This window comes from Copadichromis virginalis, linkage group LG22 (genome assembly GCF_057382275.1).
Source record: "Copadichromis virginalis isolate Kocher_CV1m ecotype Utaka linkage group LG22, C_Virginalis_male_GT1.1, whole genome shotgun sequence".
Taxonomy (NCBI): Eukaryota; Metazoa; Chordata; class Actinopteri; order Cichliformes; family Cichlidae; genus Copadichromis; species Copadichromis virginalis.
The window spans coordinates 8,215,949-8,243,601 of NC_140638.1; the positions used below are offsets into that span (position 1 = coordinate 8,215,949).

General features: G+C 40.5%; 1 protein-coding gene across 1 annotated transcript; it reads right to left on the reverse strand.

The window, feature by feature from the left end:
* Positions 1–55: 55 nt before the first annotated feature.
* slc9a1b (solute carrier family 9 member A1b) lies at positions 56–27,471 on the reverse strand. The gene is made up of 12 exons (XM_085445583.1): positions 26,855–27,471; positions 9,114–9,574; positions 8,465–8,715; positions 7,390–7,607; positions 6,410–6,606; positions 5,997–6,086; positions 5,793–5,863; positions 5,252–5,425; positions 4,715–4,823; positions 4,484–4,579; positions 3,301–3,373; positions 56–2,437 (listed from the first exon to the last, which is right to left on the reverse strand). The coding sequence occupies exons 1-12, from the start codon at positions 27,114–27,116 to the stop codon at positions 2,184–2,186; spliced, it is 2,256 nt and encodes a 751-aa protein (XP_085301709.1). The 5' UTR covers positions 27,117–27,471; the 3' UTR covers positions 56–2,183.
* Between the last annotated feature and the right edge of the window lie 182 nt (positions 27,472–27,653).

Consider the following 27,653-nt stretch of genomic DNA (forward strand, 5'->3'; position numbering starts at 1 on the left):
TCAAACAAAATCAGCAGTAAGAAACTTTTTTTAAGACAGGAATTAAAGCTTTCCCTTATGATTTCAACAATTTTTTTATTTTTGCAAAATAAACATATAACAATATGTAATATAAAGAACATTACAACTGGTAAAAGCATAAAAAGCAAAAACACTTATAAGGCAAATGTGTGCAGGCAGCAAAAGCTCAGGCAGTCCAGTCTCTTAAACACTGACAGGTCTTGGAGCATGCTCAGTTAACAGGAACACACACACACACACACACAAAGAGCTTTGTTTACAAAACGTGGAAACATCACCAACACCTTGTTCGGTTTGACAAGAGCTGAAAACACTTTAGCGTACAAAAACAGGCACATTATAAACTGTGGAGCACGTATTAGTCATACAAACACACCGTCTGTTGAATTCCCTGAGAAAACACTGATCAGACATGCAGCGACAGCTGTGGAGATAAACACAGTGCTAAGCTTGTCCACAAATATCTGCAGCTCGTTTTTTAATTTTAAGCTCGTCAATGGCCTCTGATCATCAGATCGGTCTTTTCGTTACCAACATGAAACTTCAAGCAGTGCGAACATATTTACAATACAACATTTATGCATCTGATGCCGGAATTTTGTAAAGGCTGATGTGAGTGTGACTCGGGAACAATACAGATTGGTTTTTTTAAAGCAAAATAATCTGTTTTGATAGCAGTTTTTCTCAATTAGAGAAATTTGGCTAAGATATGTCAAAGCGGAACTTTTAAGGCCACACACTGTGCCACATAATAAACCTGATTATAGCGCTTAGGTTGATGCATGTAAAGCAGAACAGATCTGGCTGACTGTGCAGTTTTCAACCTCTGTAGCCTGGCAATTATGTTTTAGCAAAGTGATCACGAGGGGTATCTTTTTTTGGACTTTTGGCTTAGGCTTATTAAAACTCAAAGCTATAGCTCAGCTAAACATTTTCAGAATACTTCCTTTAGACTTAAAGAGAGGTGAATGTGGGTCTTTATAGAGACTATTATGGAGTATGTTTAATTGTCCTGTTTGATTGAAATCAAAACAGTCTATATGTCTGAGTTTGAATGTACACTGAAAATACTGAGTAAGTCATGAAAACATTAGTTTTGGATGTTTTACTTCAGTCTCATGTTTGGATATAGCTTGTTTTTATAATAAGTGCTGCTCTCACATTGACCAGCAGTCCGGAGGAGAAACTCCACGTGAACCAGGTTCAGGGAGGAGCAGCTATCTGCACGGTGAGACTGGACAAAACACAAACTGTGGAAGAGAAAATGACATGCAACAATGGCTTCTAAACACATGTGGAGTGACATGAGGTGAGTGAAAAAGAAGTGCTCAGTGCATCATGGGAAGACCCCCAGCAGCCTGACTCTATAGCAGCATATCTAAGAGATGGTTCAGCCTCACCTGATCCAGCCCAAACTATAAGCTCTATCAGGAAAGTTGAGTCTAATCCAATCTAAGCTTCTGATTCTACTTTTAGAAACCACAAGTAACCCTGCAGTTTGAGAGCAATGAGCTCTGACAAGATAATATGATACTATGAGGTCTTATTTTGGGAACTGTATGTGAAGAGAAATATTTTAAATCCAGTTCTGGATTCAACAGGGAGCCCATGAAGGGAAGTCGATATAGGAAAAATGTGAGCTCTAGTTCCCCTGTCATTACTTCATGGTAATCCATGACGGCTTTAAGTTGTGAGGATTCATCCTCTGGGCACTATAGATGAACAAAACGTCATGGCAACCCAACTAAAGGTTGTTTAGATGTTTCAGTCTGTGATAAATACCCCAGACAGACAAACACTGGCAGCCAACGGCGTTTATCAGCCGGGCTTTACCTCATTATGTTTCTTATCTGTGCTTTCAGGGCAGGAGACTCCACCCGTCTGGTGCTTCAAGCTCATTGAAACAAATGCTTTGGCTTGAGGCGCATGTTAAAATTCAAAATGCTGAAACTTCAGGCGGGTATAAAAACTTCAAATAAGAAATGTCCCCTGCAGCACGCTTTGGCAATTCTGCATGTTGCATGATAAAAAAACATGTTATGAACGTATGGAACGAAGATTGCACAATCCTACATCACAAACCTACAACAATTTAAATGATAAATATCAAGCTTTGCTAAAGCTCTCTTGTCTTCAGGCCTCTCCTGTAAAATGTGCTTCACTCATGGCAGGAAGGTGCTGTCCTCATCATCCTCCGGGTTTGGACCGGGGTCACTGAGGCAGCGTGATACTTTCAGCTGATCCCCCTGGTCGTCCTGCTCTTTTGGCTTCAGCTCGGCGTCCCTGTTGGCCCTCGGCGTGCTGCTCTGATCGGGCTTCTCAGGGGTCTCCTTCAGCTCGCTGACATCATCAGCACAGCTGGGAGAAGCCCGCCCTCGGGGACTCTCGCTGTCATCGTAGGTGTACACTTTGTGCTCTGGAGAATAAAGGCAGGGGCTCATTAACAGTTTAACACCTTTTACAAACACCTTTAGATTTGGTTAATTAGGAACACCAGCACCAGTTATATTTTAAAATAATTTAGAGCATGCATATTCACTTACACATAGAAATTATTGTTTTAGGATAGGAAAGGATTCAAAAGAAAAATTATTGCAGTGAAAATAACCAAAAAATAAATAAATTAAACAGATTTTTACTTTTAATAGTTTATATCATCCTTTGCTTCTATTTATAAGCACTTATTAATCTTTACTATTAATGAAAATGTTAAAATATTATTTATTTTTAGGCTTTTACTGATGTGGGTGGAAATATTATTTAAATTAATTTTGGAAAAATAACCTCATTATTAAACAGAATTAAACAGAAATCACAGGTAAATATCGCACATTTGTACAGTTATTAAAATGTGCAACCTCATCCACTTAATCTAATTTTCCTCTGGGTGTAAATGTTTATAATAATCTGCTTATTCCATTTTAAAATCCTAAGCCAGTCTTGTAGCTAAATATGATACCCAACACAGGATAATATGATTAGAAAAGATCCAGGGCAGACACAGTGGAAGACAAAAGGTATCCTTTTATCGATCCCCATAAGACTCATTCTGTTTAATGCAAAATATTTGCATCATTGTACAGGACATATCCCGTGTGGAAAAGAAAAGTATTGTATTGATGCACAGACTTCCAGGTCTGCATCTGACAGCAGGACACAGCTGCTCAAATGCTCCAAAAGAATCCAGCAGCACAAAACTCAAAACAATGAGTGACTTTAAAGCCGGAACATAATTTTCATTCTCATAAAATCGTGCTTTAAACTGGCTCTTAGACTGACCTTGTTGAAAAAATACTTTTCTCACAGGGGGCGTCTCCTGGCGGTTTGCAGGGACCGTGAGGTAGTGGCTCATCTGTAAGAGAAGCATAACAGAGTTTAAAGAAGGACTTTGCAGGAAGTCACACCCAACAACTGAACAAAGCACTTTAGTATTGATTCTTATCCACAGCAAAACACAAGGATGGAGGGATCTAATGGGTCCTGAAATGATTCTGGTGCTGGATGGAGAGTCCTCTGACCGTCTGTTAAACCCCTTTGTTACACTTTCAAGAGGTTCAATCACTTTTAAACTCAGCACCAGGACATATTAAATAAGCTCTCTGAAGTTTCTCTCAATGCAAAGATCCCTTTCTGCAGGGTTTGGCTATGCATTTGAGCATTTGATTTAAAAAAATAAAAGTACCAGTTATGATTAAATAAAACCACAATTTACAAAATTGGCTGGAAAAGATAAAAAATTCTATTTGGATAATGTTTGGTCACTGCCGAGCTTTCCTTTGGAGCTGGTTAAAACCCCCCTTATTGTTTTAAATGTGCTGTAAAATAAAACTGACATTGACAAAAATAGTTTTTCCCCCACTGGCTGTCTCTGTGTCTCCTCTCTGCCTTCAGCTCTGCCTGCTGAGGAGTTTTTACACTTCTCCTTCATATTTAATGTTGTTTCTTTGTAACAACTTGTATCTTGTACTTGATTCTGTTCATCTGGACGCAGAGTTCTAGGAGGAAGACATATTTGTCACTCATATCAGGGACTTCAGTCTGAAACATTTCTCCTTCCTAAAACTCTGCGTCCAGATGAACAGAATCAGCTTCCTGAGATTTCATTCTCTGTATTACTTAGAATGCATCAAGACACATCCTTCGAGTATCTTTAAAGGAAAGCTTGTATCTGGTACTCTATCTGATAAAAAATAAATGTATCTGAAAGTATCCTCATTTTACTTTTACTGCCAAAAATCTTTACACATTTCTGTGAATCTGCATTTTTTATTAGCCCAAATTACCCTTTTAACTCTGCGAGTTCTCTGATTTTAACTCTTTGACATTAAAAACGTGGTAGTCAGGGAACAAAAAAATAAAGCTTCAAACTAGATGCACAAAAAGTTGGACAGATCTGAAATGTTCTAATGTTTCTAATTTGTTTAAGTCGACAGCTTTAGAGTTTAGAGTTGTTTAAACTCACCCTTCTCTCCATCTCCTTCTGCTTCCTGAAGCGAGCCTCGCTTATATCGTCCTCGAGCGCGTCGTTTAGCAGCTCATATCTGCTGTACGAGCGAAGCTGCAGAGGAGGAAGAAAGTATTAAATGCACATTTATTTTAAAAAGGATGGACCTTGTTTGCAACTCATGAACATGCATGCAAACATTCAGATTAGTCCAATCCATTTTGAACAAGCCGTCGATGTCTTCCTCACCCTTTGTCGGGTATTCTGCAGGTTGGCTCGCAGGACTCTTCTGATCTCCTCCTCACGACTCTTTGAGATGGCTCGGCTCGGTTTGGGCGACCCTTTGGCCTGAACGTTTCTGTTTGGAAACAGTGAACAAATTTAAAGTCCAGAACCTGCATTAGTGTGATATTACTCACAGCTTATACTTTTTAAAGCCATTCAGTTAGATTTTAATGTGCCTAACACAGAAAACAAGCACAAAGTGTATCCGCTGAGGGGGAGAATTGATAACTTGTTATGTAGAGGATCAGCAGCATCAGTGTTTTTGGTGGCATCTGGCTTTACTTATAATAAAAAAACTTCCTGAGATGTGTTTTTAACCTTAGCTTTATGCTGGGGAACAAAAAGACCTCCATCCTCCACAAAATCAATTTGGATTAAGGGTTAGTTCACCCAAAAAATACAGGTATGTCCGGGTTACTCAGTAATTCACTTCAATACTGTTTTTGGGGAATATCTCATGCACAGAAAGCAGTTCTTGCAGGACTTGCTTCTGACATTTACCGGATGGAGACGGTCGACACAATCGTGGGCAGCTTGGCGGCGCTCCCGCTCTCCACCATCATCATCGCCTGTTTCAGCTCCATCTTATTGTAGAAGGAGATGAGCTGAGGCTCGGTGGAGCGTTCTCCTGCGATCAGCCATCTCTTCACATAGGTCTTATTGAAGCGATTCAGCCTGTATACAGAAGAAAAAGTTATTTTTTCTGTTTTATAAAAGGGGGATACAGTAATCTGACTTTGCAGTCCTGTGAAAAACTGAGTGCACCCTTACTGCTTCCAGGACTTAAGAGGATAAGTAGCAACCAGGTGCTGTTAATCAGATGTGCTTGAAGTTTAAGCACTTCTATCAAAGCAGAGGTTTTGGCAGTTAGAGTTACTTGTTGATCTACAATCTACTGAGTCATCTTCATGTTTTTTACAGGACTGCACAAAGACCAGTGAAAATTTTCTTTTTCACATGGCTGCATAACAACTTGAGGGCTTCTTCTGAACTACAAAGATGGAGGTGATAGAGAGGATACATTAAGAAAGAAAATACATACTTGTCCTTCCAGTGATGATGCCCATAATGACCACAGATGTCTTCAATTCCTGTGAGGAGATGATCCAGGAACTGATGGCAAAATTAGTTTACAGAGGGTGTTATTTATACATCTTATACACTGTTTGATCTGTAGCCCCATCCCTCTCATATATTAACAAGGACTGATGTGTTTTCTTATACACGAAGTGAATGAAATTGTCACCTGTGTGTGGATCTCCTCATTAATTGATTCTTTGCTCTCTTTCTTTTTCTTCACAGCTAGGAGCTCCACCAGGGGCCTGATCGTCATCCCCTGAAGAAAAAAAGAGAAATTAAGTTTTAACAAAACATACTGCACATTTATTTTAGACATATAAACACACTCACATAACAATACCCAATAAAAATACTGATTACTATAATTACTGATGTTGACACAGACGGGTGGAAGCCACAGCAACTTACAACTAGAGGCCAGTCAAGAGGAAAAAATGTGTGCGGGAAAAACATTAAACATAAAAGAGACAACTGATACACGTCTCTTTTCTTTATGTCCAGCCTCACATGCAAGCCTTTTTCCTTTGCCATGTTGTTTTTGTCATACACCTAAATCCCAAGTACTCGTGTTATTCCCACCTGCACGAAGACAGTGAAGAAGATGACGGTGATGATGGCAGTGAGGAACAAGTTCTTGATTTCATTATTGTTCAGCAGGAACCCCAGTGAGAAGGCTATGGCACCTCGCAGGCCACCGTAGGCAATAATGAACTGGTCCTTTTTGGTCAGCTTCACAATACGGAATTTATTGATGAAGGCTGTAAGCCCGATGACTCCTGAAACACAGAAAAAAAAGAATTGATTAATTCATTATCAATATGATCATCAGTTTCCCTTTATTGGGTCTCTACACTTAACTGGTTATTGAATTTCACCACTGGATTTTCCCCATGAGTCCCCAAGTAGAGGAGCAAGATTCTGTTTTGCTCAGGCAGCAATGCCAATGGCTAAAAAACAGTAGCGATCAAAGCCACCACCCACTGATTTGAGTGTTAAAGCCTCAAAGTTAGTGTTTTGGTCTCTTCATGTTATTTCTTTCGAGCCAGAAGGGACCCTACTTGAATGAAAGGGTGAAGTTTTACAGTCATGGCCAAAGGCTGTGGAAGCACTGCCAAAACTAAACTTTACTTGCCTATAAAAAAGTTTGGAACTTATGAAATGCTTGTGATTGTTCTCCACTATATCATAAAAAACATATAATTTAAATAAAAAATAAACATTAGGACCACTGCCAAAACCCTTTGCTCATGACTGTAGACCTGATTAAACCAGGTCAGGGTAAGCAAGGCAGGCAGTGCTTGACCTCTTTCCCTGCATCTCTAACAGCGCTCTGTCATGAAGCAGAACTGACCTTGCTTGGTTTTGATCACGCTGTAATCTGTACTGCATTTCAATTACATGGGAGCCTTTGGGTTGTGTCCAGCGTGCTAGACAAGCTGCTCCTAGCTCCGCTTTCGCTGCACTCTCAGATTAGCATATATTACTATACAATGTTTATTGTGTTGCTAATAGGCAAGAAACAGAGAACTTCCTGGTTTATTGTGTTTTATTGTACTGACCCAGCACTCTAGAGACCAGACAGAAGATCACCGTGAAGATGACAAAGATCCAGTTCCAGGTGTGAGGACCAGCCACTGTGGAAACCCCGAGGAAAATGAAGATGAGTGTGTCGCTCACACTGCTCCACATCTTCAGGAAGTATTTGACGGTGGTGTAAGACTTGTGGGAGATGTTGGCCTCAACATATGGCCGCATAATCACGCCACAAGCAATCAAACTGTTTGGCAAGGAAAAGAAGGAGGAGAAGCAGTCAACGTAATGAGGTTTGATAGAAGTTTCTCTAAAGTTAGGGTTATTGGATTATTTAATGTATGATTTCAGCTGTAACCAAGACAAAAACCTAGAGTCTGTCGTGGTTTTATCGACACAAACTGTATATAAAGAAGGATAAAGCGTCTTCTTTTCCTTTCGCATCAAAGCCACCAGACGTAGAGGAGTAAAGGGGACACCGTCTTTAAGCTGCACATGTAGTCAAGAAAACAGATAGCTGGGTGGTTCTGTTGGCTTAGTGTCAAGAACAGTTTAGGCGACAGGATCTCAGTATCAAATATCCACCCACGATGCCACCAGTGGGCAAATTTGATTTCTGCAGCAGCAGAACAACAGGGCTGTAACCCACAGATGAAATAATTCGACTTAAATCCAGGGGAACTGTTATATTATCCTTCTTTATACACAGTCTAAGGTTAACACCACTTCCCAGCAGCCCCTGGTTTGTGGGTAAATTCACAGTTATTAGTGCAAATATGTGACTATGCTGTTAATGGCTGGTATGTTTTGTAATGAATAAAAATGACATTTTTACCTAACTGCTAACTGATATTTGTTAAATAAATATAAAAAATTAGTTTGATAATTAATGTTTTATCAAGTTTACAATATGACAAAGGAGAGAGATTTTAATTAAGATACATTTAATTTAGTTACATTTTTAATAAATTTGCAAAAATGTTTTCACTTTCTCATTAGGAAATATTAACACTAGTGTATTATATCTGATACAGAGTGTTTGTGAGTTTGAGACTTCAAACCTTTTTATCATAAAGCTCAGAGACCGAGGGCTCGTCTACTTACGACATGATCCCTGACAGGTGAAAGATCTCCGCTGAGAGGTAAGCCATGTAGCTGTAGAGGAAGACGAACAGCGGCTCGATGACGCGCGAGTATGAGGTGAAGCGGGACGTAAAAGCTCCCACGATGCCGTAGATGACGCCCACCATGACACCTCCCAGGGAAACCACGAAGAAAGAGATGACACCGAGGACGGCGCCGGTCACGGTAATCGCCTGCTCGTGAGCAAATTCCTTAAACAGGTGATACAGGACCTGGAGCAGAAACAGCGGTGTTTGTGTTTGCTTTTGCTTTTGTTCATGATTGTTTCACGGACCTAAAAAATTGATTTTATCTTGATAATTTCATTATTTAATGGGTTGATTACCTGATCAGCAGAAAATTTATAGTTCAGAAACTTTCTCAAGTGAAAATTTATACATGAGAAAAAAATTCCTTTCCTCCTAAATTGAGAGATTTCCTGCTTAGTCTTTATTTTTCTTTCACTACTTTTCTGTATCTATTTTTAGTGTTAACTGGATATAACAACACCTCAAAGTTTATTTGTTTTTTACTATATTTTAACATTTTATAGAAAAGTAATTAATTCACATTAAAAAGAATGAGTTTAATTATAATATATTTACTATTTGAGAATGCGAACGTTGCTCACCACAGTGACGGCATCATTGAGGAGCGACTCCCCGAACACGAGGATGTGCAGCAGCTCATTAATGTGGATCTCCTCGAACACGGCCAGGACGGACACGGGGTCCACGGCCGAGATGATGGAGCCAAACAGCAGGCAGGACAGCAGGTCCACGTGAGCCAGCTTGGCCGCATCAATCTGACAGACAGCGTACATCATCCCACCAATGAAAAAGACGTTCCACAGTGTCCCCACCATTGCAAACATCAGGATGGTGCCAATGTTCTCGGTGAAGGGGCGCATGGGCAGGAAGTAGCCCGCATCCAGGATGATAGGAGGCAGCAGGTACAGGAAGAACAGATTGGAGTCAAGGATGGGGGGTTGTTCTCCAGTCGCTTTGATGATGCCACCAACCAGCAGGCCAACAAAGATTAGCAGACAACTCTCCGGCACGATGTGAGACACAGTGGGGATGATGTGAAATCCTGCAGACACACCATAATCAAATTTAATACAATCATTAAGAAAAAATGCCAAAAACTCCTCGAACTGAACGTTTGAAATGTGGAGTTGTCCACTCTTCTGTGTTTTGTTGTTAAAATATGATTTTTGACACTAATAAATTACTTTTCAATATGTCGAATGTTCTTAATACTGAAAATAATTAGCAGTCAATGCCTGCATGAAGTCTAGAGCCCATGGACATCACTTTCAGTTGATGCTTTCCCTTGGGATAAATAAAGTATTATCAATCAATCAATCAAGGCTTGTTTCTGTCTTCAGTTTTGTATTTAAGCCATCTCAAAAGCAACTTCCTGAGTTGGTCAGTGCATTCATTAATTTTAACAATGTACCACAATGTTGACATTTCCTTTTCTAAGATGTTTGCCATCTCTCTGATAGGTTTTATTTTCTTCACTTGCATTGACATCTGTCTGGACCTCACATTAAGAGATCCTCACATTAAGAGATCCAAATTTAAATTTAACACTTGGGATCAACTCCAGAACTTTGATCTACTTACACACGTGGACAAAACTGTTGGTACACAATGGTCACAGAAATAACTTTAATCTGACAAAAGTAACAATAAACAAAAAATTCTATGAATGCTAACCAGTGAAAGTCAGACATTGCTTTTCAACCATGCTTCAACTGAATTATTTTTAAAAAAAATGCATGAAACAGGCCTGGACAAAAATGATGGACCCACAACTTAATATTTTGTTGCACAACCTTTTGAGGCAATCACTGCAATCAAACGATTCCTGTTAATGAGACTTCTGCAGGATTTATGGCCCACTCCTCATGAGCAAACTGCTCCAGTTGTTTCCGGTTTGAAGGGCGCCTTTTCCAGACTGCATGCTTCCTTCCAAAGATGCTCAATAGGATTGAGGTCAGGGCTCATAGAACGCCACTTTAAAATAGTCCAATGTTTTCCTCTTAGCCATTCTTGGGTGTTGTTAGCTGTGTGTTTTGGCTCATTGTCCTGTCGTAAGACCCATGACCTGCTTTCTGACACTGGCCAGCACATTTCTCTCTATAATCGCTTGATAGTCTTGAGATTTCATTGTACCCTGCACAGAATTAAGACACCCTGTGCCAGATGCAGCAAAGCAGCCCCAGAACATGACCGAGCCTCCTCCATATTTTACAGCAGGGACAGCGTTCCTTTCTTGATAAGCTTCATTTTTCCGTCTGTGAACACAGAGCTGATGTGCCTTGTGTAAAATTATGATATTATTTTATGCCATGTTAGACCCCGAAATAAAGATTGTGAATTATTATGTAGTTTAAGTTGGCATTATTCTCCTGAATTAGAAGAAGGTGATAATTATTGCAGTATTTAAACTGATTTGCATTGCATTAGACTGCTGATTTATTGTGAATGAATGATATTGTTTATGATGCATTATACTGTTGAGTTATAAGGAATACTGTTCGCAGAAAGTCATCGCCTTATTTGTCTGATTAGAAGAGAATAGAACATGCTGGAGTTTTCTGCCCCATCTCAGCACGAGCAGATAAACAGGGAGCCAAGGTCGTAGCTTAGGCGCCGTGTGAGAGAAAGAATGTGAATGTTTAGGCTTTTATGATAAGATGGGAGAACCAGAGGCTATAAGAGTTTGAGCAATGCTCCACCACTTTGAGATTTGAGGCTGTCTGCATCAGTGTCCATCTCCCACGTGTGTGATCATTAAATCATCGTTTGACTCAACCCGACCGGACCAGTGTTGTTATTGTGGTTTTTCTCTTGTCTCCATCCCCAATATTTTGAACCTTAACATTTTGGGGGCTCGTCCTGTGGTATTGGGGTGGAATTTAAAAGTTTGGACGGTCCGAGGTTGTCGAACGGACAGGCACGAGCCAGTGGTCTGATTTGAGTGGACAAAAGCCGGCTTATCTAAAGGTAAGGCACTACCTGTTGAATTATTTCCAAAATGTGCCAAATTGGATATGACTAAATTAAAGTCTACTCACTGAAATTACTGGTAGAGTGTCTGTTTTGATTTTGATGAGAATCACCGTGTGTTATGCAGTTAAAGTTGCTTAAGAGTATTTAATGAAGTTGAAGAAATATGAAACTGTTCCAGAAGTAACAGAGAATGTTTAATTGATTACAAAAAAGTTAACTTTCTTCGGTTGGACCCGTTATGGTTAAATTTGTCGAAATTGTTTAGGTTCTTTAGAAATCAGGCCATAGGCTGTTCTGGAGGAAACAGATACTGGTTAATTGATTACTCGTTATTTTAAATTTGTCGAAATTTCTTAGGTGCTCAATCTGTTAGGCCTGTCAGTGATTGTAAATACAAGACGTCTTTTGTAATATAAAATAATAGAGTTTTGCCTGAGCTTGGTGTGAGACTGTGTGTGACGTGCAGCTGCGGCGCTGAGGGCTATTTTTAGACTGTGTGTGAACATGCAAATGAGCTGTGAACTACACAGAGGACTTTTGCTTCCTGTTTAGTGTGTTTTGTGGGATTTGCAAATAATGATACAAGCTTGTAATAAAAACGCTGATTTTGTTGATTATAATATTATAAATAAGGATTTGAATGACTACGCTGAATGTTTGATGTTCGGCTGGATTTTAATATAGAAGAGATAAATTGTGTTTGAGTAAGACCGGCACTTCAGTCGGCAGAGTGTGATTGTGATGAAAATGATATTAAATAAATCTCTTAGTGTGTTGATACAGGTGGCTACGGGCCTGGACCACCCGGCCCCATGAGCAAACAAAAAGTTAAGTTAACCCACCTACAAACGCACATACACGCAATGAAGAAACAGCTTACACCCATGAACATGTGAAGATTTTCCAGCAAGTTTAAAGCAGTGAAGCTTAACATACACCCGCCGTTACACAATAAAGTTTATCCACTACTAACGAATAAACTCTCTGGGTTGCAGGACAACATCTTAACTTAAAAAAAAAAACAAAAAAACACTGGTCTGACAAACCAGTGAAGATATGACAAATTTAGTGGTTAGAAAAGTCAAATTGTGACAAGTTTTCTGCCGATTGATAAATATAGGTGATTACTGAATGAAAGAAAATTCCATTTTGAACTTTAAATACAATCTTAAGAATTTTAAAATGTACCTGTGTCGTCCTGTCAGCTTGGTGGGTTATGAGAGGATTATATGGAGAGAAAAAAAAAAAAAAAAGGGGGGGAGTGAAGGCTGACACAGGGCCTGGCCCCGGTGTTTCTCCCCTCTCTGACTGATATAGCCAATACAACATCATTAGTTTTGTTTTGTTTTTGTTTTGTTTTTTTTCTCTTTATGTTTGATTACAGGTAGGGAAGCCGAGGCTGACCTGGACGCCTGCTCTCCCCTCCACCATCGTTGCTCACTCCTCCACCATCTTTGAAGTGACCCTGACCAAATGCTACAGCAGCTGGACCTATAACAACAGCTTGAAAATGTCAACAGTGCTGCAGGAAAACGATATCAGGCTGCGGAGATGGAGAGTGTTAAATCCAAGGCCCGTTTCACTACACGGGGAGATTTCCGTCAGTCTCTCTTCTTAAATGAGAAGATTGAGAAAGGTCCGGCTCCCACCAATGACTTTGACCACCTGCTATAGAGGAACTATCGAGAGCATACTGAGCAGCTGTATCACTGTCTGGTTCGGGAACAGCAACATGCCGGACAGACGAGCTCTACAGAGGGTTATGCGAGCAGCTGAGCGCACCATCCGCTCCGAACACCTTGACCTGCACTCAATCCACAGCAGGCAGTGCCTGATCGGACACACCCCTCTCACACACTCTTCACATTCTTGCCATATGGAAAAAGACAGCTTCAGCGGACAGAGCTGTGACGACACGCCCATTAAGCCCGGAGGAAAAGTGAGGCCGAGCAAAACAATGCTGACCTTAACAACTCTGCATTAAAACTGTGCAGGACAGTGACGGACCAACACTGATGATCGGGCAGCAAAACAGGGCGTGCCACAGACAAAGGAAAACTGAGGACAGGAGGCACCTCAGAATGGAGAAAAACACCAGGAGAAAATAAGCTGAAGGCACAGGGGTCGGGGCTCAGACAGGAGCTGACCTCTGGGAAGAGCCGAACAGCAGAACCACAGAAGGTCCAAGGGAAACATCAATGGACTTTAATCTGATTTCTACGGAAAAGACTCTGAGGTTTCTGCCCTCAATAAGACCTCGAGGCATCAGAGCAGAAACTGAGCATGGCCCAGGAGGAGCTAGCTGAAAATCGAACCCATCAGGCTTGGAGTCCAAGACACCGGACTTGAAATCAGGCCGGAGCATCCTGGAGCTAGATGAGCAGTGTGATTTGTCCGGTCTGCTATGGAGCAAACGTTAGGGGGATGGCTTCCTGTCGCCTCTGCCGTCCTCCGATCGCTCAGCGTCCTGGGCTGCCCAGCTCCGGACTGAACGCTCGGGCCGAGACACCCAAACAACCATGGACTCCATTCCCCTGGAATGGGACCACGACTACGACCTGAGCCGTGGGCTTGAAAGTGCAAGCAGGGATCCCAGAGAGCCTTGAGGCCTGTGTTAAACTAACAGAACAAAGATTGAGGTCTTCCACTGGGGAGGTGGAAGCTGCAGACTCTCCTATACACCTTCTGGATGTCAGCCGTTCCACCTGCAAACAAACGGACAGCAGTCGCACTTCTGCAAGCAACAAACGGACATCCAGACAATTGAGCTGCGTATCAAAACCCTGAAGGAAGACCGAAGCAAAAGGGTCAAGTTAAGGAGGAGCGAAATAAGGAGAAGATGCTGGACACTGGAGAAAAGGACTGCCTCAATTGGGGCCAGAACCAGTATGGACAGAACTCTGAGCAGCAGCACCAATGGATGCAAACAGACTGAAAAGGAGGAGGGCAGGACCCAGGGCACGCTTCAGGCCGTGGTTTACCCAGAACACTACAACAGGAAAGTGATGAACACAAACACCCACACAAACACACACATCTACATGCACCGACTCAGAGTGAAAAGAAACATACATATGAACATATGCACTCGTTGATTGAGGGAGAAATGACACACACACACACACAAATTAAAATGTTGATTCAATGAACTGAGAAGTGATCCACACACACACACACACACGCTGATGCAATGAAGAATGCTTTACTAACAAATGCTGCACACAAACATCCAAATACGGAGTTGGTTACAACAGCAAGAACTGATTGATTATTTATTGCTTAAATGTATTTCATGCCACGCAGAGGGCATTTGTGTAGATTTAGAGGACATGGTCTGAAGCACTTTGATAATGAAAACAATGTCTGTGCGTGATGTCTGTTTATGGCTCAAAGCCTCCACTGAATTGTTTACTGTGCTTCACACAGTCTAACAAGGAGCAGTGGTACAGAGCGAAAATGATGAATGAATGGTGTGAGTTTTATTTCGAAGAGATTATGAAAAGGTTGTGTTGATTCAACTTAGTTGTTTACGTTTTTGCCAAAGTAAAGAGTTGGTGTGTAACTAGTGTCCACTATTGAGTCAAGTAAATCCAACATGTTTTGTTGGTGCAAAAAGGAGTTTTGGTTGATCTTTGGGTTTTGTTTGATACTAGGTTGATTCTATCAGTGAGGTTTGGATTGTTTTCTTTCTCTGAGAGAGAAAAGGATGGTTTTATGCTTGGGCATGTTTGTAATGGGCCCCAGTATCTGTTATTATATGAGTGTTTAATTGGTTACGTCTGTGTTTGCTTTCGTTACAGTGCACTGAGATAAGAACATCTGAGAGGTGTGATCCACCGGTGGTGATATTTTGGTATTTTGTGAGCTCCTGATTTAACAAATCGGCTCCTTAATCCAGGCCTGAGAGAGTGAATTTTAAAGTGCTATAAAATATTCTTACTGAAAACAGTCGCGAAGTATTTTTCTCCATGATTATAATGGGCTGAGGAGAAATTCACTTGTATGGGACACTGGTCGAATGAAAAGTCCTGATCCTAAAAGGATTGCAGCGAGTCAATCCAGTCCAAGAAAAAGCAATAAATAAGGAATTGTTTCCTTTAAAATGATGACGTCATCTTGCTGGTGAAGGAGCCTCGAATAGGTTGCGCGTGAGACTCCATTATCAGCAATATCTGGTATGAATGTGTGTGGATGTATGCATGTGACTGGACTGTTATGGACTGACGACTAAAAGCTTTAACTGACTTGGTACTGAGACAAAGACGGTACCGACTTTAGGATTAGTAAATGTCCACAGACAGTTCACCCAGCCTGTAAAAGAAGGGTGGATGTTTTGTCTTGCTTTGTTTTGTTTTTGCAAGAGCAGAAGGTTGACAGAGACTGAGGGGGGAGGCTGTAGCTTCACAGGAGTGTGAACTGCGGATTTAACCCTTGGGTTGCCAAGTTGGAGTTACTGATGCTTACATAAAAAATTGTGTTTTAGTAGCTGTGTTTCGATTAGGGTACCATTATAAAATGGTTGGGAATGTTAAATGCTAAAATGAAGAAAAGGTTTGAATTCACTTATGACTGAACATGTTATTAGTATTAATCATAGTGGGTCACTGTAAAGAGTCAAGTAACTTTTATAGAGGAAAGAAAGAAAAAAAAAGAAAAAACCCTCTACCGAGGCCTATAAATAACAGGGAATGATAGACTTGCCACATGCAAAATAGAGATAATGTAATGATAAATACTGGTCCCCGCCTTTTGGGTGACATCTTGAAATAGTCAGCAATTTAAAAGTAAGATAGAACCGACAGGGGTGGTGCTGCACAAGAACGAGAGTAAGATAAAGTAAAATATTGTGTTTAGCTTTGAGAAGTTTAAATTAAAATGTACCATTACACTCAGAGGATCAATATGAAGTTTGATATATGCTAATTTTGAGTGAAGTACATGACTGGTGACTGTTCTGTCCTGAGCTTTTGTTTTTACAGCACCCGCTTGACCACACCAACAGTTTTTCGCCACCGAAAAGGAGTACTTGTAGAGAATAGAGAATGGGGAGGAAAATCACCAAAACTGGGAAAGGTAAGCCCCAAAGGGGGTGATAACACCATAACTTTCACTTATGGTCAAATTCTTAAAATTTGACCCCGAACTTGAAAAATTCTTCAAATATTTAGAGACAAAGTAGGTTGAAATAAAATATAAGGTTATAAACCACAAAAGGATGAAGCAAATGAATTGATAAGATGGTGAATCGATACGCAGTAAGCTGTCGATCACGTTGATTATGTTTATTCTAGTGAGCAGAGCAGGATTATTATTACTAAAGAATACAAATGAAATAGCAAAAACTAGAAGTGGAAAAACATTTGTGCTAACGGAAATAAAATCAAAATAAGAAAAAAGGAAAATTGACTAAAATTGTAATGAGTGTTTACAAAACTAATTAAAATCAATTGGATTTATAGCAAAATGTGTGTAGCACCATTGTTGTGTGTATGCCCTACGATAGTCAAGTCATTTAAACTTTACATAGTGCACAAGGGGAGTTCATTGATCACTACTGTGAAACTAATAAGATTTAGGAGCTATGTAAGAAACTTACAGGTTCCGCTGAAATTTTTATAAGCAGGATATTAAAACTTATTTATATAACAATATCAAAAATGTAGATCAGGGACCAACTTAGAAGTCACTGACACTTGACTAGCTGTAAACCATTGGTTTAGGAATAAGTGATTGCACTGGGCTTTCTATTACACAAAAGTCAACTCATTTATGATATCTGAGGAAGTATTGTGATTTAATTTGGAGACACAAAGGAACATTTGGCACTTCCCACATCTCACATATGTTTACTGTTGCACCCAACCATTCCACAACTGAAATGCCTGTGACTCCTAATTCTTCTTCTGTCAGTCTGCCCCAGGGCAGCTGTGGCTACAACCGTAGCTTGCCTCCACCAGTGTATGAATGCGAGAGTGAATGAATAGTGGCATTGTAAAGCGCTTTGGGTGCCTTGAAAAGCGCTATATAAATCCAATCCATTATTATTATTATTATTAATTATTTCAGGCAAACGGAGCGAACCATATTCTGTTATAATCCCATCTGATTGGGGCTTTTATTCTTGACGTTTGGAGAGAGCTCTTCATTACTAGTACTAGTCAGGTTTTGTTCACATGTTTGTTCCAGGTCTCTCAGTCAAGAGGAGTTTGAACTCCAAATATGGTGAAGTCTTTTCGCACATTGAGATCACTAATAACTCTTAGCAAAAATGTGATCTTGTAGAAACAATCAGGTGACATGGAGTCAGTTATAAGTGCGACTCTCAGTTTTACTTTATTGGAAAATATTTTTGCATTTTATCCATATTTGTTTTTAACAAAAATCAAAATTCCACATTCTCCTGCATATCAGTTTTGAACCAGATAGGACGACAGATTGTGGCCCTGTGTTTTCCTCCATTACACCTGCCACTGCATCTCGATAATCTTTGTGTTGTTCCTCCTGGGGTGTCACTCTCCCCTATCTGGCTCACATGACTCTTACCTTTTGAAAAATTATGTTTGAATCTCGCTATTCGGTCAAGAATTCTCTATGCCCTTGTTAAAGAGTTGTCTACTAGGAAAAAGTGAAATGAATATAAGTATAAAGTCCCGACGTGCACTACAGTATAAATTAATAGGTTAGGCATGTTCTCCGTGAAATTAAATAAGCTTAAAATAAATAAATAAAAATAATAAAATAAAACTCTGAGTTTAACAAAATGTTTCAAATGAAAATATCAGGTCTATCTCTCTGGCTTTCATAAAATGTAAAAAGGGTGGGAAAAAAACAATTGGTAAGACCACCACCCCACACATGTGATATTATTTAAAGGTACGGTTGTCCTCTTTAAGAAACATCAGGACTTAGAAGAGTGGTAAGTAGAGTATGAGAGCTACAAGTGAACACTAAATGTACACTATGGTGTGTTAAAATAAATTAGAGGGCCGTCAGGGGGTTATGAGGGACATTTATAAAGCAAAAATCCCACAAATCTTGAAATGCACTTGAAAAGCTCACACACGAAGGTTAGCTTAGCTGACCTTGAAGAGCTCATCAGGGGGAGCATACTCCCCCTCCTTGAAGAGCTCCCCCATTCAACCCACATCACCGGAAAACAGCTAACACCAGATAAGGCAGCGTGGTGCAGCCCGAGACAACAGGATTGGAACATCTAAATAATTGTGCGAGCACCTTCAAAAGGTTTGTCGATTGACCAAAATTATGAACACGCAGTGCAGCAGGAGTTAATAGTCTTAATACCCAGGGATAAGCAGGGGAGCATGGCTGATGTGTTGAAACTGGAATTTTGTGACACTTAGTTTTGGCAAAATACAACTAAAATTATAACTGGCACTAATCAACATTAACCTGAAACTGAGGATTTTCGGACAATATAAATTAGACTAAACTAGCAAAGACTTGGTAAACATTGATTACACCTGGTACAAACATCAGGACTGATGACTATTGTAAATCTGGAGTCGAAACTAAAATAAAAAATAAGAACTAATGAAAATAGTAAAACGATTTGAACCCTGGTGTGGAGTTTTGCAACTCTGACCAGGAAGCAATATAAAATGGATTGTTGGAACAGTTGGCGTTAAAGTCTCTTTCGGCACTCCAGTCTACGATGGCATTGAACATCTTTAGCCGTTGAACATCTTTAGGGCGGAAAAGGGTTGGTGTGACCAACGGGTGGTTTGGCTTGTTGTAAGTATATTTTGAGATCAGGTGGCTCTGGATAGACCAGTTACCAGGTCTTGGAAAGAGGACAGACTCATTAAATGAGAAGAAGGAAGTTCCTGGGATTGAAGATCCTCTGGGTGAGTGGTTGATTGAAAACATTCATAAAATAAAAGCTATCTGTTGTTATTGATTGGTAATAGATTGATAATTGGCCACATTTACGGCTGTGTTGACTTGTTGTGGACGTAGTCTGCCTCATGTTTGAGCACTCTGACTAAACAGGTTGAAAATAGACACATTAGATGAGAAGAGTATGCAGCGCCACCCTGTCAGACCCCAGTGACGATGGAGCTCAGTGATGAATCAGGTGAGCTGCATTTATGGCTGTATCATGGCAGAGTTTCCCCTGCTGTGGTCAGTGAAGAAAAATCAGGAGAATGTCAAATTTAAGAGAGCCATCTATAAACGTTTATGTGTCAGGTTGAATGGGACAAAAGGGGGTGTTTTACTGTTGTTTTAATATCAGCATTTTATTGTTGTATGAGACTTATGCAACGAGCATTTATAGAAGCTTTTGACCGTATTCTAACATTTGTGTCCCTGTGATTGTTATAACCTCTGATTAGTCTTTTATTTACAGGTGTTAGGATATTGATTTAATTTTTCTTTGCAGGGGTAATCATGATAATTTATATACATATGGCAGTTTGTTGCTCATTATAGAGTTGCGCTCAAGTTAATAAGGGTCAAAAGCTACAGTCAGCGCGAGGTCTGACTGATCTATGGTGTGGAGTGACTTCGAGCATGGAGGGCTGCACGCGCTTACATAACACTAAGATCATGTTATTCTTTGTGATTTTTATTCAATTATGTCTTTTGCTAGGTATAAGTAGTGGCAGTTAATTAGACGATATTCATTAAAATATTAAAAATACTTGAGTCAGAACATTGCACGCAGATCAACTTAATATTCTGGGTAACGTGGTGCCTGCCTCACCTTTTCTTTTAATGTTCTAGTTCTGTTGATTTGACACATTGGAATGTGTCAAAAAAGGGGGGGGGGGAAGTTGGGTTTCAACATCAAACAAGGATTGTTTGAAGATTTTTATAACTTGATTTGTGTCTTTAATAACTTAGGAATGGTAAAGCTTGGTAAAGTTTACGGTCTTTTGTAGAGAATCAGTGAGAAGCATAAATCATTATTTATTTATCATTATTTCCATCCACTAGAAGGTCAGTAGATAATAACATTAGATTATTAGGGCTAGGAAGGGGGTGTTTTGGTTTTCTGTCTCTTACAGAGAAAGGAACAGACACCAGACGAGGCCACAGAGATACGAGGGTCCTTCGCAGCAGAGACAGATACAGTGACTGCCGAGACACCAACTGGGTCCAAGGGTCATGGCGTTTGGGCTCCAGCTAGTCACTTCAAAAGGATGAATCCCATAAATACAGCAATAACCATGAAGGGGTTGACGGAAATCCGGAAACACCAGACCAACAAGGTTCGAGAGGCTCTTGGGCAAAAGGGGGACGCCTTCCTGTTCTTTTCTGGAGGATACACGGGAGACACAGGACCCGAGGATACACAGATCGTTGTTTGAAATAGGGGCAGAATAATCCCCTGATCTGTGTCACGACTGAAGGGTTGTCTAACCCCTGAGGTTGAAGTAAGAAGAACAGAGGATCACGCAACTGGACGACACTGGTAGCTGCAGCAATAAAATAAAGGTTAAGAGCTCTTCGGACAGAGGTTCTAGTCTACGTCTGAATGGTATAAGGGAACACCAAATAAAGCTGTGGGAGAACAGGGGAGTGTCATCTAGACCTGCTATCCTTGTAGTAATAGTTTGTCTTGCACCTGACTTGCGCAAACACAGAGGTCATCTTACATATGGTTTGCCCGTCAGGGGGACAAAGGACCTCAGGAGTGAGAAGAGATGAACCCGGCCACACTGGGCTACAGGGTGTTTGTGAGCTCATTAGAATAATGAGCTCATCAGGGGGAATTGTAAAATTATGATATTATTTTATGCCATGTTAGACCTCGAAATAAAGATTGTGAATTATTATGTAGTTTAAGTTGGCATTATTCTCCTGAATTAGAAGAAGGTGATAATTATTGCAGTATTTAAACTGATTTGCATTGCATTAGACTGCTGATTTATTGTGAATGAATGATATTGTTTATGATGCATTATACTGTTGAGTTATAAGGAATACTGTTCGCAGAAAGTCATCGCCTTATTTGTCTGATTAGAAGAGAATAGAACATGCTGGAGTTTTCTGCCCCATCTCAGCACGAGCAGATAAACAGGGAGCCAAGGTCGTAGCTTAGGCGCCGTGTGAGAGAAAGAATGTGAATGTTTAGGCTTTTATGATAAGATGGGAGAACCAGAGGCTATAAGAGTTTGAGCAATGCTCCACCACTTTGAGATTTGAGGCTGTCTGCATCAGTGTCCATCTCCCACGTGTGTGATCATTAAATCATCGTTTGACTCAACCCGACCGGACCAGTGTTGTTATTGTGGTTTTTCTCTTGTCTCCATCCCCAATATTTTGAACCTTAACACTTGGCAAAAAGTTCAGTTTTTGTCTCATCTGTCCACAGGACAGTTGTTTGAGCCAAAGTGGACTGCATGGGGCTATTACCATGTACAATAGCCAAATAGTGAATACACCTTGGATTAACATGTCCCTTTGGTCACATTATTTTCAGTCTTTTCTTGGGGTACCATCATTTTAGTCTAGGCCTGTGCCATGAGTTTATTTTTTTTTAAATAATTCCGTTAAAGCATGGTTGAAAAGCAATGTCTGACTTTCACCGGTTAACATTCATAGAATTTTTATTTAATTTTACTTTTGTCAGATTAAAGTTATTTGTGTGACCATTGTGAGTTTTTCCTTTCATTGACCAAAGGGTACCAACATTTTTGTACACATGTGTAATTTGGCACATGGCACAAGGCAAATTCTGAGCCTTTGAAATAGAGGACTGAGTATGTTAAACACCTTGAATTAAAGTTGAAATTTTTCATTTATTGTTTGATTTAAAATCCACTGTGGATAACTATCATCTAACTCTCACCATCAGAAAGTCTCTCAGTCTTGTTCTCTAAAACCTAAAGAATTATGGATTTGATCAACTGGTCCCTAAAAAACATGACACCCTATTCTAAATGAGAAGCCTGGGCTCGGTAGAGCCCGATTGTCCTGCAGAGACGTTTGCTGCCGGATACTCGATGGTCATTCGCAACTGTTGATGGAGGGCATTGAACGAGATTTGCCTATTCGGAACAATGATAACAGAGTTCTGGCTGACTGGACCTGGCTTGGACCTGGCTTATCGAAGAACAAAGAAAGTGGTTACAGCTGTTCAAAACCCCACAAGGCTGGCCGACATGATTGACGACGGGCAAGCCGTGAGTACTCAGACTGTTTATTGAATGCAATATTGATAAGAATGGGAACTGAGAGACCTGATGACCAGTGACGGACATTTAGACCAACTGCGAAATTGTAATGCAGTTGTTCGTTTGAACCCAAACAACCATCTCCTTCATGCGGCTACCCAAAGCCAAGACTGGCCAGAGAATTCTCCTTGATAGGAGGACTGTGCTTTGACTATCTGCTCCCATCCTTCAAGGTCACGTGCATCAGCTGGAAGACTGTTGACTTTTGATTAACCGGGCGAAAGAACACTCTCTCTCTCAAGTTGAACACAGGATACACACACACACACACACGCAAATCTCATGTACACTGAAACAGACACGCACTCACCCCCCTCCTTTTAATTTTTAGATTTTTTTGTGCATGAAAACATGTAAATCACATTTTAGCTAAAAACTTTAGAGCAGACATGCACTTGTCTCCAAGTGTTGCACCTTTTAAACATGTCAGGTGAACACATTTGAAAGCACAGTTTCCCGAAGAACAAATTTATAGTTTCATGCACCGGCCTCCACTTATAGGGTTTCATAATGGTTGACAAATATATGAATAAACCATTTATCAAAACATTATATATGGCTCATAAATGCTGGCTTAGAAGAAACTTGGATAGAAAGCACCTTGGAGAGCATGAGAGATCAAACTGAACCGATTACCAATCTGAATTAAAAATTTGACTTTCTCCCTGAAGGATCATGGGAGAAAGTATCATTAGGATTAAATGGGACCTGCACTCACTGGCCAGTTTATTAGATTCAGCTTCTCAATAATACAATCAGCCCACTGATTCATTCAGCCAATCACATGGTAGCAACTCAATGTATTTATGCATGTGGAGATGGCTAAATACACTGAAGCACTGGAAAGGGGAGGAAAGGAGGTTTACGTGACGCTGTGATCTCCAGGGTTTACAGAGAACGGACAGAAAAAGAGAAGATATCCAGTGAGCGGCAGATCTCTGGTTAAAAATGCCGTCATGATGTCAGAGTTCAGAGTCAGTCGAGCTTAGAAATGTCTCTGTGAGAACATGATAGTAAAGGATATTCCCACTGCACACAATTATACACAGAGTGCTTCAGTTATTTTAGGACAAAGCTGGACAGAACATCTATTTCCTGTTTCCAAAGCAAACGCTGGATTCAGACCTATGAAAGGGATCTCTGTGGAGATTTGTAGTACTCAAACTCTTCAAATAGCCTTCAGGTTTGACACAGCTGGACCCCTCCTACTTTGGACTCCCTATTTTACTAATTATATCATTCATATGTCAGTTTAGCTCTAAATTGCTGCAAATTTTAATGCGGGAGACTATGTTGAATTTTATTGGAGAATTAAGTTATTTAATATTATTATTATTATTATTATTATTATTATTATTATTATTATTATGGGGATATTTTAGACATTTATTAAAGACAGATGTTGCGCTGTTGCAGCTAATGGTCCAGACGCAGATAACTAAGAAGAAAACAAGACAAAATAATAATCCCGGTGGATGATTTTCTCACAATCTGGCAACCCAGTGACTCTGTTGTTACCATTTTAGTATATTTTGTTGGCTTTTTAAAGCATAAATAAATAAATAAATCCATTTAATACCATAAAATGTGTATCAGTTTCTGTTTGTGTCTGCTTTTGATTTATAAAACCTGTAAGTTTTCTACTTTAAAATTTCAAAAAAACAAAGCTGAACACAAGCAGTAAGTGTACAAATTGTTCTTCTGCTCGGTGAAGCTGCAGGGCTCCCTACAACTACTGTAGCTCTTTCTTAGGACATTTTCAACACAGAAAAAGATCCATTCTGACTCTTTTGGTGCTATATTATCCACCATGTTAAATGTCTAAAACATGTGGTGTTTTGCGGCGACTCTGATTGGCTTTCTCAGTCTCTCCTGTGGGTTTCCATTGGCTGAGCGGGGACAGCGAGGTTCTTTAGCGTCTTATCTGTTTGTCCAGCTGTTGTGACCGAGGGCCTGTCCGTCTTCCTGTCCTAATGCACTGCTTGATAACAAAGATCTCAGTGTGCAGAGTCAGGGAGGGGATGTGGGGGCGAGGGAGGCTTCAAGCAAAACCAGTGACTGCATAAACGTTCTTTACAGCAGCCTGGACCGCGGTCACATGTCGGGGAGACTGAATGTCAAAGCTTCTTTTAGCTCATTTGATTGTTTTGTTATTTCTGGCGATGAATTTCAAAAGTAACAACTGTCAGGTTCCTGGAATCTCTGCTTGCTACAAAGTGCCGGCTACAAACAACAAAAACTCCAAAGACAAATACACAGCTGCTAACAGTTTAGATAAGCAATGAGTCATTTAAGTCTTTTCTTGGTGGGAGGAAATTCTTTGTTAGTAGCTTCACATATGAGCATTTTTAAGTTTTTTTAAGCTTCTGTAACAGCAAACTCAACAGTTTTTAGATTTTCACTGTTACAAAGACAATAACAAACATTTTATTATGTTTAACTTGCAAAGAATTAGCATTTAAATATTAAAAATAATTAAAAGATTCAGTGATTAAATAAAATAATGTTAAATGCAAAGCATTTTTAAGCTTTATTTGGTGCAACTACCAGACAGTAAAGCTGACTTGTGTTTTTCTGCATTATTCCATCATATATATACACTGACCCTGTGGTGGATGCTCATATTAAGGTTCAAGTGATGAGGTCAGCCAAACCCACCTGGTGTCCAAACCCTTCCTCAGAGAGAGAGAAATCAGAAGAAGCTGGTTTAAACTGAGCATGAAGGGAGACACGGCTTGTTTTGACCCGTGAATCATGCAAAGCTACTCTAATAGAGTCCAATAATAAAATTATATAGAAGATGATGAGTAGAATATGTCCTCTTTAACGAAAGCAGCTGTCATTTATACTGAAACAGTTTTTCGCTTTGCAGTTGTTTATGATGGATTAACACGAGCTTACTGCGTGTTTTCTGTGTTTTCCATCAATACGTGAGCTTTCCGACAAGGAATAACAACATCCTGGACCACGTCTACAGCAATGTAAGCGGCGCATACAAGGCAGTGCCTCGCCCACATTTTGGACAGTCTGACCACATTTCTGTGTTTCTCTATCCAGCATACAGGCAGCTCCTCAAACGAGCCCCGTGAGTAAGTAAAATTACTAAAGTTTGGAGTGAAGAGACTAATTCGGCGCTTCAGGACTGCTTTGGTGCTACAAACTGGGGTGTGTTTAAGACTGCTCCAATGAGAGAGGACAGTTCTGTGGATTTAGAGGAATAAGCATCAGTGGTCACCAGCTACATCAGCACATGCATTGACAATATTGTCCCCACCAAGTGCTATAAAACATATCCAAATCAGAAGCCATGGTTGAACTGTGAGGTACGTTCCATGCTACATGCACGCTCCATTGCATTTACCTCTGGTGACGCAGAGGGCTACAAAAAGGCCAGATATGACCTACTATTGACCTGAGGATGAGGAGAGACCAGCACGCCCCACTATACATCAACGGGATTCAGGTGGAGAGGGTGAAGACCATCAAATTCATCAGCACCCACATTAGTGAGGATCTCACCTGGACCCATAACACATGGCAGATGATGAAGAAGGCTCAACAACGACTCTTTTTCCTAAGGAGGCTGAGAAAATTTGGATTAACCTCCAAACTTCTCAGCAAGTTTTACATATGCACAGTGGAGAGTATCCTGACAAACTCCATCGCAGTGTGGTATGGAAACGACACCACTCAGGACAGGAAGGCTCTCCAGCACAACTCATCTGTTGAGTACCCCTCCCACCACTACAGGACATTTACAGCACTCGGGTCAGGAAAAGGACACACAACATCATCAAGGACAAACTTCTTGAATCGCTTTCAACACAAAGATAAAGAAAATAAACAGATAAAAAGAATGTAAATAGATGACTGAAACTTTAAAGAATGTGAAGACAGTGGAACCATAAAAGGTGATGCTCGTCTTCATTGGTGCAGACCTGCAGCTCTGAGGCTTCTTGCTTTGGAAATCGGTCAGCTTGTTTGTATCGGAGCATTCTGCACCTTTATAATCGCATCTTCAATAGAACTTGCATAAGTAAACAACAAAATAAACTTGGACTTTAAATAATTTCTGAAAGCTGCCTGAGAAGTCAGCTTAGAAGGACGTATTTATTCATGTTGCGTTGCTTCATTAGCGCGACACTCACCAAGTTTCATGAACAGGGCCAGGAGGATCCACAGAGAGATCTCAAAGGGCGTCCTAACATGTTCATAGTTGAAGGAGAGGACGGGGAAAGTCTTTTTATGAGCCGTGGAGTTTGCTTGGCTACGGGAATCCTCTTGTATCGTTCCGGATGATTCTTCTGAAACAACATCATGACTCGCGAAGCCACGAGAGAAGAAAACGAGAAATAAAAGGCACAATAACCCCGTCAGTCGCAGAGTGGAGCTCCTCCGGATTGGATCCATTTTCAGCTGGTCTGAAGGATGGACCGCCGCGGCTGCTGTTGCTGCTGCTCAGATCCGAGGAAGATGAGGGTGAGGATAGGATGGGAAGAGAGCTTGGGGAGGCACGGAGAAGCGCGCACGTTTACGCACAAACTCTCCAGGCATGTTAAAATCACGCATAACGCTGTCTTCTTGCCATCAGCTGGAGGTTTTACAGGTGGTTTAAACCCACCTGAGTCTTTAGTTGATCTCGATTTTCTTTCCTCCCCTTTTAGTGCAACTCTAAGAAGTTACATTCATCACATGGATTTCTATCTTGATCACACCCGCTCCTCTCTTCCTTCACGGGCTGCTCGAAGCGAAGTGCCACCTGCTGGAGTGGAAGACCAAAACCGGCCACCAGGAAGAGTACAATATTACATTGCACTTCTGACTTTTTGTTCTGTAGTTTTACTTCTTAGATTAGGTTCCAAATTAAATAAGGTATATAATTTTAATAATAGGTAAATTAGGGGTGTTACACATGGATTAATAAAGTTTCTGCTGTGTGGGTGGGCA